Source organism: Mesocricetus auratus, unplaced genomic scaffold (genome assembly GCF_017639785.1).
Source record: "Mesocricetus auratus isolate SY011 unplaced genomic scaffold, BCM_Maur_2.0 Super-Scaffold_100691, whole genome shotgun sequence".
Classification (NCBI taxonomy): Eukaryota; Metazoa; Chordata; class Mammalia; order Rodentia; family Cricetidae; genus Mesocricetus; species Mesocricetus auratus.
The window spans coordinates 96,386-110,152 of NW_024429267.1; the positions used below are offsets into that span (position 1 = coordinate 96,386).

Here is a 13,767-nt window from a genome sequence, read left to right on the forward strand (position 1 = left end):
ATCACATTTCCATCTTAATTGGAAGGTATCTTCAGGGTTAACATTGGTCTGGAATTCTTGGGTCAATTCTAGAAACAGCCAGCCTGTGATTCCTCTCAGGCTTATTTAAAAATAGATGAATTCAACTTAAAGCATGGTACAGGCTAGGGTGGGGCTACGCTGCCTGCTGAGAACCTGTTGCTAGGATCACACTTTTCCCGGGGTAAAGGTCTCAATACCCACGGACCTCAGCAGCCCTGAGCACACCACCAAGTAAGGAACAATGGGGCCAGGCTCCAATGTGCTGTTTCAGGACAAGAAATGGTTTCAGCTTCTCCCAAACACAGCTCAGACCTCTCTTGGAGTGTATCCACCCAGATCCTGAAATGCCCGATATACCTCTCCTTCTTTTGCTTTTAAGGATGTCAAGTGCAGCTCAGCCTGTCACTACCCCACAGTAGTTACTTTGTGTTACACTGTTGCTCTCTTTGGTAGATACTTAGTGCATTCACTTACTAAACGTTTAAATGCACAAACAGTACTTACTGAATTTGTTACTTGGACTAGCTAAGTGCACGCACACATCAGTGTCTTTGTTTGCTAGACACTTCGTCTCCCTCACACTCTTGTTATGGACCTTGCTTTTCTGCAGTAGTAATTGCCTGTTGTCCTTTTCTTCTGTCACAGCTGACTGCCTTCAGAGGTCGGGCACGATCCCGTTATACCCAGTTCTGGTCACCATCTCCAGTGGTTCGACACTGGACAAAGACGCAACCCACGGGATGTAGTTTGGGATGAAGGTCTCCTGTAGTCTGAAGCCTGATTGTTTCCTGAAGTTGTAATCTCAGAGGTTGTTGCTGTGCCCATTTGGCATGAGGACTGTATCTATAGAATGGTCATTTGCATGCCTCCTCTGCACTGAAGCTTCAGGCAGACATGCTCGTCCCCCCACTTCTGACAAAGCCCACTCCTCCTCTAAGATGGGCTGGCAAACTACAGCCTGGAAACAAAGTGCAGCAGTGCTTTTTCATAGATGGAGTTTTTCCAGATCACAGCCATGCCTGGCCATTCTCGTCTTGTCTCCCATCCAAGTACTAACCAGGTTCAACCCTGCTTAACTTCCAAAAATCAGAGACGTTCAGGGTGGTGTAAACCATCATCTCATTGTCCATGCAGGGGAGTAGCTGCAGCAGAGGCCCACTGGTCTGAAAAGATTCAGATATTTACTTTATGGCATTCCAAAAACAAAACAAAACACAAGTTAAGGATGCCAACACTTTCTAAAAGCCTAGTTCAAAGGCTGCCTCTTATGGTGACTCCTTGGATTGCCTTGTTTTAGTACAAGGGTGGAGAAATGACTTGTACATCATTAAAGGAGTCCCAAACAGACTGTAAGTGTATTGCAAGGCAGGGACCATGTATTGCCTTTTTCTGTGTAATATGCTCTACTTGGCAAGTGCTGATATGTAACCACTGGAACTTTTTTTTTTTTTAAGATTAAAGTTGCTTTACAAAGGTATCAAACTAGACAAAGAGTAGTGTTTTACTTAAAGGAAAGCATTTCTGGTTCAGATGGCCTGAATATTAGATAATAAAGGGACTATAAAGTCTGGACAAGGTGGCACATTGTGTTTCCCAAGCCTAACAAACACAGAAATGCCTCAGGTCATAAAAAAAGCTGATGGGGTAGGACTAGGTGAAGTTATTATGAGAGCTTCAGATTCTAAAATAGTGGGCCAAGAGCTAATCCAGGAAGACTACAGTTAGAAAGAAAAGAGTCGAGGCCAGAGGGATGCTCAGGGGTTAAAAACGTGTACTGAGCTCGCAGAGGACCCACGTTTGGTTTCCAGCACCCACTCTAGCTCTAGGGGAGCTGATGCCCCCTTCTGGCCTTTTCAGGCACTACACTCACATACATACCTCCCCCCACCCACATACACACAATTAAAAATTAGGATACAATCTTCTTAAAAACAAAGAAAATAATAATCTGAGCCCACTTCAGCGATCTAAAGATCTAGGAAGGCAGAATCCATGAGCACTCTGCTTAAAGAAGAAGGGCAAACTGCCTTGACCGCTGATGGAAAGACGGGGGGTCGGGAGGGTGGAGTGGGGTGGAGCCGTGGCATCGCGGGGGAATTTCAGGCAGAACTCCTGCTTCTAAGCTCCTATTCTCAGAGAAGGCAAGGGAGGACCAACTGAGAGCAGTGATCTTGGATAGGCATCCAGCAGGTAAGACAACTTCAAGCTTGCTTGAATCCTGTTTACTTTTCTATCAGCCATCTACTTTTTCCTGGGCTTTAGCATAGATATTCTTAAGCAGTTTCTCAATGATCTAACATACCTCATGAGGGTAGAGTTTGACTCAAAGAGAGAAGGCTGAAACATCCTTGCAAGTGGGTTATGGATGGATTTCAGAATTAATGTTATCTACCTTGTACTGACTCACATGTAGGGTCCTGATCTAGTCTATATCCAGGTAGGAGGATCTTAGAGTGTGACTGGCAGCCCTGAAAGATGCTGTCTGGAGGCATAGGGAGGGGAGACAATGTTCTTACCAGGATGAAGGTGTCAATCACTCCCATAAGAAACCCAAGACCCGGCTGGATGTAGTGGTGCATACCTTTAATCCCAGCTCTTGGGAGGCAGAGGCAGGTGTATTTCTATGAGCTCAAGACCAGTCTTGTCTACAAAATGAATTCCAGGCAAGTCAGGGCTAAATAATGAGATCCTGTCTCAAAAACCAAAACCAACCAACCAAACAGAAAGCCAAAGTCTCAGCTGACTCAGGGGCTGTTTTCAGAATTCAAGGAGAACGTCCCCAACGGTATTGAAAAGCAGGTATTGACATTTTGCATACTTCTGAGACAGGCAATGCAATTAAAGGAAAAACAAACCATAGTTTAACCCTGCTTTATAAGGCAGATATAAAAAAAACAAGCAAAAATCTCCAGGGTAGAGGTGCTAAGTCCATAGCAGAAAACATGAAAAGAAAATGAGCCCAAGGATGGAGTCAAGGTGATTTCATTTTGTTCAGCATTTCCGAAAGCTTGTCAAGGGTGGAGGGACTGGGAAAGAAAAGAGAGCTGCTGCAAACAGATGTAGGGACATACAAGCTCTCCTAAATCAAAGGGAGAACGCTGCCAGACTCCAGGTGGGAGTATGTAATGCAAAATTAGGTCCAGGAACACTAAAACAAATGACAGCATCTCTCCAAACCACAGCAGGAGGGCATGGGCTCTTTGGCATGGGATATTTGTTTTGCAAAGATCGGGCTTTGTACAGCAATCATACAAGCTTGTGTTGAAGAGGAGGTAAGAACTGAGTCCATATTAAGAAAAACAAAGCCAAAAAAAATTGACTTTGCTCATCTGCCAGATAGATGAGGAACATCCAGCCAAAAGTCTGGGCATCATAGTAAGGTGCTTGTGGTTTGACTGTCTCCTGGGGTTGTCATGAACTGTCACAGGTAACCAGGAGGGCCACCAATTCCATTTCAACATCTGACTCTGATGTTGAAGAGGAGAGTGCTGGTGTATGTCATAGCACCTGCTTAAACACTCTTTCAAGGGCACAGTTTCTGGGGCTGGGGTAGAGTTGTCAGCAAAGTGGTTCTTGTGTAAGAATGAACACTGGAGTTTGATTCCCAGCAGTCCTGTGAGAAGCTGGGCACCGTGATGTGTGTTTGTGATCGTCAGCACTGGGGAGGAGGAAATAGGAGGACGCTCTAGGATACAGTGACCAATCAGCCTGGCTTAAGTGGGCAGTCCCAGGACCCAGTAAGGGGATGCCCAGGTCAGATTAGCCTGTGGGCATGTATGTGGAGGATTGTCTTGGTTGATAATTGATATGGGAGGGTCCAGCCCACTGTGGGTGGCACCATTCCCTGAACAGCTGGCCCTTGTCTGTATAAGAAAGCCAGCAAAGCATGGGTGCATGCTTGCCTGTGAGCCAGCCAGCAAGCAGTGCTCCTTCATGGTGCATGCTTCAAGCTATTGCTTGGGTCACTACTTGACATCCCTCAATAATAAACTACAATCTGTAAATGGAAATCATCCCGTAAGCTGCTTTTGGTTGGAGTGTTTTACCACAGCAACAGAAAGGAAAAAGACCACCGCCAGAAACGAGTACTGTGAGGATTAAATGAAGGAGGTGGTGAAAGTAGGATGTCAACAGCCCAATGTATAATAGGACCTTCATATCACAAGTGAGGTCCACGATGGTGGACTCAGGAAGTCTGGACACAGACCCCCAACTGTCCCACATACAGCCTGCATGCTCTTCTCCCATCCCGGGGGAGCTAGCATCACCTCGCTTTCTGAAGCTCCACTTCTCACCCCAGCTTTGCAGTCCATTATGTGCACTTGAGAGAAGGACGGTCTAAGGCTGGACTGTTTGTCATCACGGAGTGAATGGCCTCACAGATAAACGGCAATAAAATGCTGCAAGTGCCAATGTGGGCAAATGATCACAGTGAAAAATCCAAAGAACAATCTAACTTTCCTTGTTTTTGCTTTTCTTCTTTTATTCATCTGCCGTGGAATAAGGTCTCACAGTGTCAGAAGGGCAGGCTCTGGAAAGATTTTTAAGTTAAGAGTTGTATTGCTGGGCTTTACAGGCTGAGAGCTAGTAACCAGAGGCCCCTGCCAACCAGCTCAGTGGAACCCTGGTTGTGAGGTATAAAAGAGGGCTTGGGATGGAAGCAAGAATTCAGAATGAGTCACTGGAAAGTAATTATGATGGTGCCGTAGGTATATATTTTAAAAAGCAATTGAATGTGTATGGGTGTTTCACCTGCATGTACCTCTGTGAACCACGTGCTTGCAGTGCTGGTGGAGGCCAGAAGAGAATGTTTAGATTCCTGGAACTGGAGTCACAGATGGTTGTGGGCCGCAGTGTGTATGCTGGGAACTGAGCCTCGTTCCTTTGGAAGAGCAAATGGTGCTCTTAGCCACTGAGCCATCTCTCCAGCCCCTTACTATCATTATTTTAAAAGCTACCACTCAACATCATGTCATGAGTTCCTGTTTTCTTCTAGTTGTTTTACAGTTCCACACACGTATTTATCATTACTGTGTGTATGTGTACATGATGTATGCGTGTGTGTATGTGCCAAGGCACATGTGTGGAGGTCAAAGGAAAACTTCTGTGGAGTCAACTGTTTTCTTCCACTTGTGTTTGATCCCCAGCACCCACACAGCCTACATGCACACATACATACACACGTGCAGGCAAAATATCCATACACATAAAAAACAAAACAAAATATCAAAAAAGAATCTGTCAAAATGTATGACTACAAAACAAATGGTTGAAACAGACTGCACACAGGCCAACATATTTAATCAATGACATAGTGGAAAGAAAGATGTCACAAATCAAATTAACAAAAACTATAAGATAGTTAAAGACATACCTGGTAAAGCTGACAGAGTCAACATAAAGAAACCCTATTCAAGATCTAGGATATGTACCATGTTTCTAGTCAAAAGCTCAACCCTGTGAAAATGCCCCTCTTCTACCTCAAATTAACCTATACATTCACTACACAATTACTGCAATCCTCGTTAATATCCCAATGGGTTTTGTGGATTTTAAAGATGACTTTAAAGCACATTTAGAAGAGCAAGGATCCAATTAAAAAGTGGGCTACAGAACTAAATAGAGAATTCTCAATAGAGGAATCTAAAATGGCTGAGAGACACTTTAAGAAAGTGTTCAACATCTTTAGCCATTAGGGAAATGCAAATCAAAACAACTCTGAGATATCATCTTACTCCTGTCAGAATGGCTAAAATAAAAAATACCAATGACAGTTTATGCTGGAGAGGATGTGGAGAAAGGGGAACACTCCTTCACTGCTGGTGGGAGTGCCAACTATTACAGCCACTATGGAAATCAGTATGGAGATTCCTCAGGAAAATGGAGCTCAGTCTACCACAAGACCCAGCAATTCCACTCTTAGGCATATACCCAAAAGATGCACATTCATACAACAAGGACGTCTGTTCCACTATGTTCATAGCAGCATTATTTGTAATAGGCAAATCCTGCAAGGACCTAGATGCCCCACATTGTTGGCTAGGTAAGCCCCATGGGCATCCAAAACAACACAGAGCATTGGCATTGCTCTTTGTTGCCCACCATACCTAGATGATAAGACCCTATCACAGAAGACACCACTGACTTTGGGTACAGGACACAGAGAAGTCAACACTGAACTGACTAGGAAACTCATTCCATGAAGGATAGTTTATATAATTCCAGCAGGTAGTATCCAGTGCTGGATCCAGTGTGGAGCTGCATGGACCCAGCATGGACCTACTAGCAAGTTGTACCTACTGGTGCAATAGTGGCATGGAGGCTTTGGGAGTAACCAATCACTTCCTAATTGGATATGATCCTTATTCCACAGGAAGGATTTCATGTCTGGTATTGTAAGTCTGGTCGAAGCCCATGACTGGGGAGATCATCAGCCTTAGGAAGGGAACCTACTGTTGTTTTGCTAAATGGTATCGTTCTCAACTTTGGTGAGACGAGCTTCTTCTTTGCAGTGGGTGGTGGTTAATGCAGAGGCTCATAACTGGTCAGAATGCTGAGAACAAATAACTCTGAGCATTCAGCATCAGATCTGTATTAACTTCCAAGACACAAGGATCTTTATGGAAATGGTAGGCAGAAAGAACATAAGAGCTGGTGGATGGAGAAGAGAGCTGTGAACTGATAACTTATGAAGCTGGCCTAGCTGTTGCACAGGTCAGCTCACAGCAGCCGTGGCTAGCCACGCACTATCAAGGCAGCTCACAGCAGCCGTGGCTAGCCACACACTATCAAGGCAGTCAAAATTTCAGCATGGATGGGAAGGACCCAAGGAGCTCTCTGTAATTGATGGATGCTGACAGATGGTCATTCTCTTAGTGGATGTGGATGCAGCAGGCCGTTCACGCTTCAGTGGATAGCTGCAGACTCATGTATAGCATTGATTGGGCTTGGGAGTTATTAATAATAACAAAGACTAAATAAAAAAGAACATGAAGCTAGGATGGAGATGGGGCAGGGGCACTGAGGGAAACTGGGGGGGAGGTAGTAGGGGGCAGACACGAGCAATATACATTATATAAATGCATGGGATTTTTAAAGAATAAAAATAATTTTAATTGTTAATAAGCAAAAATACAACTATAGTAATGTAAAGACTATGGTACTAAAGTATAAGAGACCAGCATATCAACGGGTGTGCACTGAGGGTCCACAAGTGAGGGTGTGTGTGTGTATTTGTATGTAATATGTGATATAGATGATATTTTAAATTGGTGGGGGGGGGGAAACTTGATAAATGGTTTTGAGCAAACTATCTGATAAGAGAAAGTAAAATCCTTCCGCACACCACACACAAATATCAGTTCCAGAGACATTAAATATTTAAATATAAAAATGGAGCTAGAGAAGTAGTGATTTATTAAGGGCTACTTTTATAATGCTGACAGTGGGTAGGTTTTCCTAAATAAGGCAAACATCTACCAGCTTTCAAGAAAGCTATCAACAGAGCTGACTAAATAAAGCTAAAAAATGTGCACTAGAGTACGGAATGAAACACACAGCTGAAATGCAAGATAAAGATTAAGCTTTTCAACAGAGACAAACAGAAAATGGTTATTACTCATAACTGTGGACTTTTAAAAACAGCAAGAGAACCTCAATTTTAAAGCTGGCCAAATTAAAATTTAACAATTTTAAAATTGGCAAATCCATAAGATATGAAAGTCATTTTAAAAAACAGTAGTTAGAAAACACAAATAAAATATACAGTACTAGAACTGGAAGTTAAGTACATGTATGTTTGTACCCTTAAAGGCAGCAGATCCAATGTAGGATTGGTACAAAGAGGGAATTTTTCCCTTTTTGCTTTCTATTCCCTGTATGTCTCAACATTTTTCTAGTGTCCATGAGAAAAATCTTTGGGATTAATTGTCATACAAATGTAAGATACCTCATTTTTTAAACACCGGTTTTCAAACCATTTTTAATTATGTGTATGTGTGGGAGTATATACATGTGAGTGCAGGTACAGGTCTCCTTGGAGCTGGAGTTACAGGCAGTTGTGAGCTGTGGGACCTGGGGACTGAACTCGGTTCTCTACAAGAGCAGTGTGTGCTCTCAATTGCTGAACCATCTTTCCAGCACAAGATGTCACATTCTTTCAAACATCCTAAGCCTTCCCATATAGAAAAATTCTTACCCAGTGAAGTCTGCAAGTTATACATGCTCCATGATGGTTCTTGAGATGCTAGGTGCTGACCATTATTATTTTAAAGATTTATTCATTTTTATTTCATGTGTATGAGAGTTTGCCTACATGTATGACCGCGTACTGATACCTGGCACCCACAGTGGCCAGAAGAGGGCGCTGGAATCATCCCCTATAATTGGAGTTATGGATGGCTGTGAGCCACCAAGTGAGTGCTGGGAACTGGACCCAGGTCCTTTGCAAGAGCAGCCAGTGCTTTTAACTGTGGAGCTATCTCTTTAGCCCCAGTTATTATTATTTTAAACTTTCATGAGAACGTTTTTTCGAGGGAACTGTATTGCAGTTTGTTTTTAAAATCCTACAGATCTCCAAGAACTCCTTCCAAGTCTCCAGCCCATCAACAGTGTAACTTGTTGGCAGGTAGAATGTGTCCTGAGCCGCCAGCCTCCGCCTGCTGTGCTTTTGTGTCTGATATCTGAACTGTTGCATAATAACATTAGCAAACTGAACTGAATCGGCTGGGCCAAACTTTGATATTTCAGCTAAAATAATTTTACAGCGTCTTATTAAGGGAGATGTAAGCAATACAAACTGCCAGTCATTTTTAATAACATTAGGTTTGATGTTTTCCCTCCAAATAGCAAGTCTGAGAATAAGGAGAATTCATAGCTTAACAACAGATAGCAGTTCCAAAGTCTTAACATCTAGATCTGACTAAACAGGCTAAGCTTTGAAGGACATAAATGACTTTTACTGTATGATTTTAATAAAAGTGGAGTTCACTCTTGGAGTGTCTTCAGGTTTACCACCTGAAATGAGATGAACACATGTCACTTCTCATATGTGTGCACCATTAAATGTCCTAGTTTCTTCAGTGTTGCTCACGGAACAAAAGAGAAGCTTGGTGAGTGGAGGTGGCCTGTTCTCCCAGCTCTGAGGAGCCAGCCCTCCCATGAGCTATGGAAGGTAAGGGCTAGAAGGCGCAGGCCAGGGGCCAGTAGTCCAGGTCTGTTAGCTAAACTCAGAGTTAGGTTTAATGCACCAATGTGACTGATGTATCAGCTAAGGTCTGTTGGTACACACACCTCCCTCTTCTATTTAGTGTTTGTTTTAAGAATTTTAATTTCCAGATCTGACAGTGGTGTTACATGCTTTTAATTCCAGCCCTTGGAGGCCGAAGCAGAAGGATTTCAAGTCTGAGGTCATTCTGGGTTCTATAATGAGATCTTGTCTCAAAATTTTGTTGTTCAATTTTCATACTCCAATTTTCAAATTGCACCTTTAGTTAGTAACTATAAAATCTTTTTTTTATAAAAAGGGATTAAAAATAATTATGGGCTGGAGAGATGACTCACTGGTTAAGAGTACTGACTGCTTTTTCAGGACCTGGTTTTGATTTACAGCAACCACACGGTGGCTCACACCTGCTTAGGAGATGTAATGGCCTCTTCTGGCCTTGTTGGGCACCAGACGTCACCAAGCATCCAAGTGGTGCACAGATATACACATGGGCAAAACATATGCCACATGCATGTGTAGAGGTCAGAGAATAATTTGAGGGAGTTGATCTAAAATATGGACCTTTGGGGTCCAATCCAGATCATCAGGCAAGAACTTTTATTTGCTGAGCCATCTTGCTATCCCCACCCAGTCTTCTTAAGACAAGTGTCATAGGGGATGCGTGGCTCTAAGTGTTTCACGATCTGACAACAGTTAATGATGATAACTGACCTTGGGGGTTAGAAATCATGGCTGTGCCTATGTGCTAATGGTTGTGTGTGAACCTCAAGCAATCTCAGGCAGACAGCATTGAACATAGACTCCATAGAGAGAGTAGGAGTTGAACAACTGAGTTGAGTCAGGTAAAGAAGGCCTAGGATAAGAAAAAGACCACCACAAATGCTGTACTGTTAAAAAGGGTGAGATTTATGGTATGTGAATGTATTCCGAGTCTTAAGACCAGAAGGAACATCTAGAACATTCCAGGTGACATAAAGTCTCCTTCCTCAAAGCCTTCTTCCCCTCTCCTTGCTGACACAGTGTCATGTGACACTGTTATGGATAAAGCCTTTCTCATGAACCCACTGGTTTCCGGGCAGAGGGAGTCAACACTGACTTCCCAAGTCACTCTCCCACTGACTCTTGGTACTTCTATTCTCCCCCTGCATTCTCTTTGTCCCTCTTATGGGAGGTGGAGATTCCTGTTCCACAGTGTGTGTGTGTGTGTGTGTGTGTGTGTGTGTGTGTGTGTGTGTACATCTGTATGCATGTTCACACATATGGGGCTGTGTGCACTTGGGCAATAGAGTTTGATATTGGACATCCTTCTCCATCAGCCTACACTTTTATTTACTGAGGCAAGGTCTCCTGTTGACCTTGGAGCTCACTGAGTGGCTAGTCTAGTTAGCTTACCTCGTATCTCTGCCTCCTGAATGAGTGCTGCAGTTTAGCTGGATTATACAGCTAGGACAACACGCCTACTTGGTCTGAGTTTTGGGGATCCGAATTTTGCACAGCAAGTGCTTTATCCCAACTACAGCCCATGAAGTTTTACACCCTGACAAACCCTCTGAGACAAAAGGAAGGGAGAAGACACTTGTCAATCACCTTCCCTAGTATATCAGTGTTCTCATTGAGTCTTACAACACAATCCCATACTCTGGATGGGAAGGACAAGGCTCCAGGCTTTTCCATTCAGGTACCACGTGGATGTTCACGCAAAATATCCATTGTACCTTTAAGGAGCCTGAAAGTGCTTACAAAATGGGACCAGTGACAGTGAGGAAACATTTACGAAAAACAACATAAAGCTAATAAAAACTGGCATTGTTTGCCAGCGTGTTTAAATACAATCACACTTCAAATAACCCCCCAAAGATCATTTTCCACTGTAGGAGGCAGGATGTGCGTGGAGATGGCGATCTTGTAAAAGCAACAGAGAAAGGCAGAAACACAGAGATCAGTATTTGAGATTTAAAATAACACAAACTGCTCAGGGGAAGCTTAGTTTTCTGCCACAATTGGGCCTGTCTCAGAGAACCATCTGCCATCCTTTTCTCCCGCAGACAATCAAACCAAGTGAAGTTAGTTTGGGCTGCATTTGGGGAGGTAGGGAAGGGACAAGTGTAAAATGATAGCTGAGGGATGACTCAGTCAATGGAGTGCTTGCTGTGAAAACATTAGGACCTGAGTTTGATTCTTAGAACCCACATAAAAAAGCGGGTGTAACGGCTCACGCATGTAACCCCAGTGATGAGGATGTGGAAGCAGGCAGACCCTCAAGGCTTACTAGCCAATCAGTCTGGCTTACTCAGCAAGCTCCAGGATAGGAGCCCAAAAGCAAGGGGGCTGGCACCGAGGAATGATACCTGAGGTTGGCCTCTGGCCTTCACAGGTATGTGTAATCTTGTATGTGTACGTGCACATGCCAGTGTGCACACACACAGACACAGACACAGACACAGACAGACAGACAGACAGACAGACACACACACACCATCAACAGAATAAATGGTATTTTGAAATGTCTTGTGGACACTGACTGCCATGTGACCAGTGGCATAGTAGAGGAAGCCATGGGTATGATCTCAGGCTAGACTTCTATGCCCAGAGCTCCCCTCCCTTGGTTTGATCCCAGCTCTGCTTCTTCCTTGCTGTGTGACTGTGACAAGTACTCTGATCCCCATATGTCTGTTTTATTTGTAAACTGAGGCTGGGAGTAGCTCGTAGGCTATAGGTTGTTTAGGTGTTCCAGGATTTTATACAGGAAAAGCTGTAGGTTTATTGACTGGCACATGCTTTGTTCTAGACAGGTTCCTGTTCAATAAATAATTAAAAACACAATGTCTGTCGCTGCTTATGTCTTGAAAAAAAATGACACTCTAGGTCCAGCTTGGTGGCTTATGACTATAATACCAACATATAGGAGGAAGGTCAGCCTGGATTATATTATGATTTCCAGGCCAGCCTGGGATACAGATCAAGACCCTGTCTCAAAAAACAAAACAGGCGCCCCTATTAACATGTGCTTAACTTGATTTGCACATATTTACCTGAAATAGGAATTGGTAAATGCTCATTCTTGTGACTGCTAACAATGGAAGGCATGCTAATAACTGGGATGTCTAGAAGCAGCACCAGCAAGGCTCTCGCTTGCAGGGCAATGGGTTAAATGCAGACCAAACTGATTGAGAAGACTGCTGATGGTTCTGCAGCAGAACAGGAGGACTGTGGGGGCCTGCTGCTCCAGGCAGATGAAACACAGAGAAGAAAGGATTACCTTTGCTTTGGCCCTCCAGGGAGCAACAGTCTCAAAGGTCCCCCAGACCCCAAAAGAACCAAGACCAATAAAGCCCCCTTCCTTCTTGACAAAAAACCCCCTTCCAGCTCAGAGGAGTATGTTGCCCATTTAATGCCCACATCTTTCTTGAGTAAAGCCTGGTATAAATGAATAAACATTAACCATTTAGTTCTTGGAAGGACCACCCCACCACCACCACACAACACTCTCTTCCAAAGGGCAGGTCAGGAAGACCCCAGTGGCACTTTCTGTATGTCCTGGGACATCTGGCCACCACAGTGCCTTACCATCCTGGAAAGAATTCATCAACTGCAGCAAGTTGTGTGTGTGTGTGTGTGTGTGTGTGTGTGTAAAAGATAAATGAACTCACCCAAATAGTTGTTGCTCTTGTGCATCTCTGTAATGTTAATTTTCATGGCTCCTTGGGGAATCTCTACAACTCGGTGGTAGCCCAGGCTGGTGAGGGCATGCTTGAACACTCCCGACACTACCTGGCAGCCTGTGTTATCACCTCCACACACCCCACACTTGTCCACAACTTTGTCGGAGCCCAGGAAGTCGTCACAGCCAATGTTCTGCAAAGAGATAGAAAAGGTGTTGTAGAAACAGATCAGGAGCACCTGGGAGGCAGGAACGGGAAAGGATCAGGGGATCCACTGGTAGCCTCAGACCGACTTTCCTCCTGCCCTTGCTTCTGGGGCTGAGGAAATGGCTCAGTGTGGCAAAGTGCTTGCTGTGCAAGCATGAGTTTGGAGCTCAGTACCCACGGAAAAATCCAGGCCTGGCAGTGAATGCCTGTAATCCCAACAGAGCGCTCCTTTGGGGTCCTAGTCTAGCCCATCAGTGAGAGACAGTTTTGGTAGAGACTCAGAGAGTAAGATGGAGAGCCATGGAGGAAAACAGCCAGTGTTGACCTCTGGTCTCCACATGTACACATAAGTTGCATGCCCACATACCCACATGTATATACAACCACATTTTTAAACGTTCATACATGCCTTCATTCAACAGATATGCACATAGCACCTACTTCAGCAAGAGCCTTTCTTTTCAGTTACTCAATGAAATGTACCCTCCAGGGTGGAGTGGGAGCCCCTCACAATAAACAAGACAGATCAATGCAATAGTTCATTTGGTTGAGGTAATTGATCAGAAGAAAATGAATAGGAAGGAGTCAGGGTTTGCTATTTATATAGTTGGACAGTGAAGTTGTTTTGCAACCCCACTACAGGATGGCCAT

General features: G+C 43.9%; 1 protein-coding gene across 3 annotated transcripts in view; it reads right to left on the minus strand.

Moving 5' to 3' along the window:
* Thsd4 (thrombospondin type 1 domain containing 4) overlaps positions 1 to 13,767 on the minus strand; it is a 544,450-nt gene that overhangs the window by 64,940 nt on the left and 465,743 nt on the right. For all 3 annotated transcript variants that reach the window (XR_005874742.1, XM_013117385.3, XM_005075596.4), the window contains one exon: positions 12,898 to 13,102. Coding sequence is in view for 2 of the 3 variants with exons in the window: in XM_013117385.3 (XP_012972839.1) it covers positions 12,898 to 13,102 (205 nt within the window). In the remaining variant the exon portion in view is untranslated. The remainder of the gene's footprint in view (positions 1 to 12,897; positions 13,103 to 13,767) is intronic.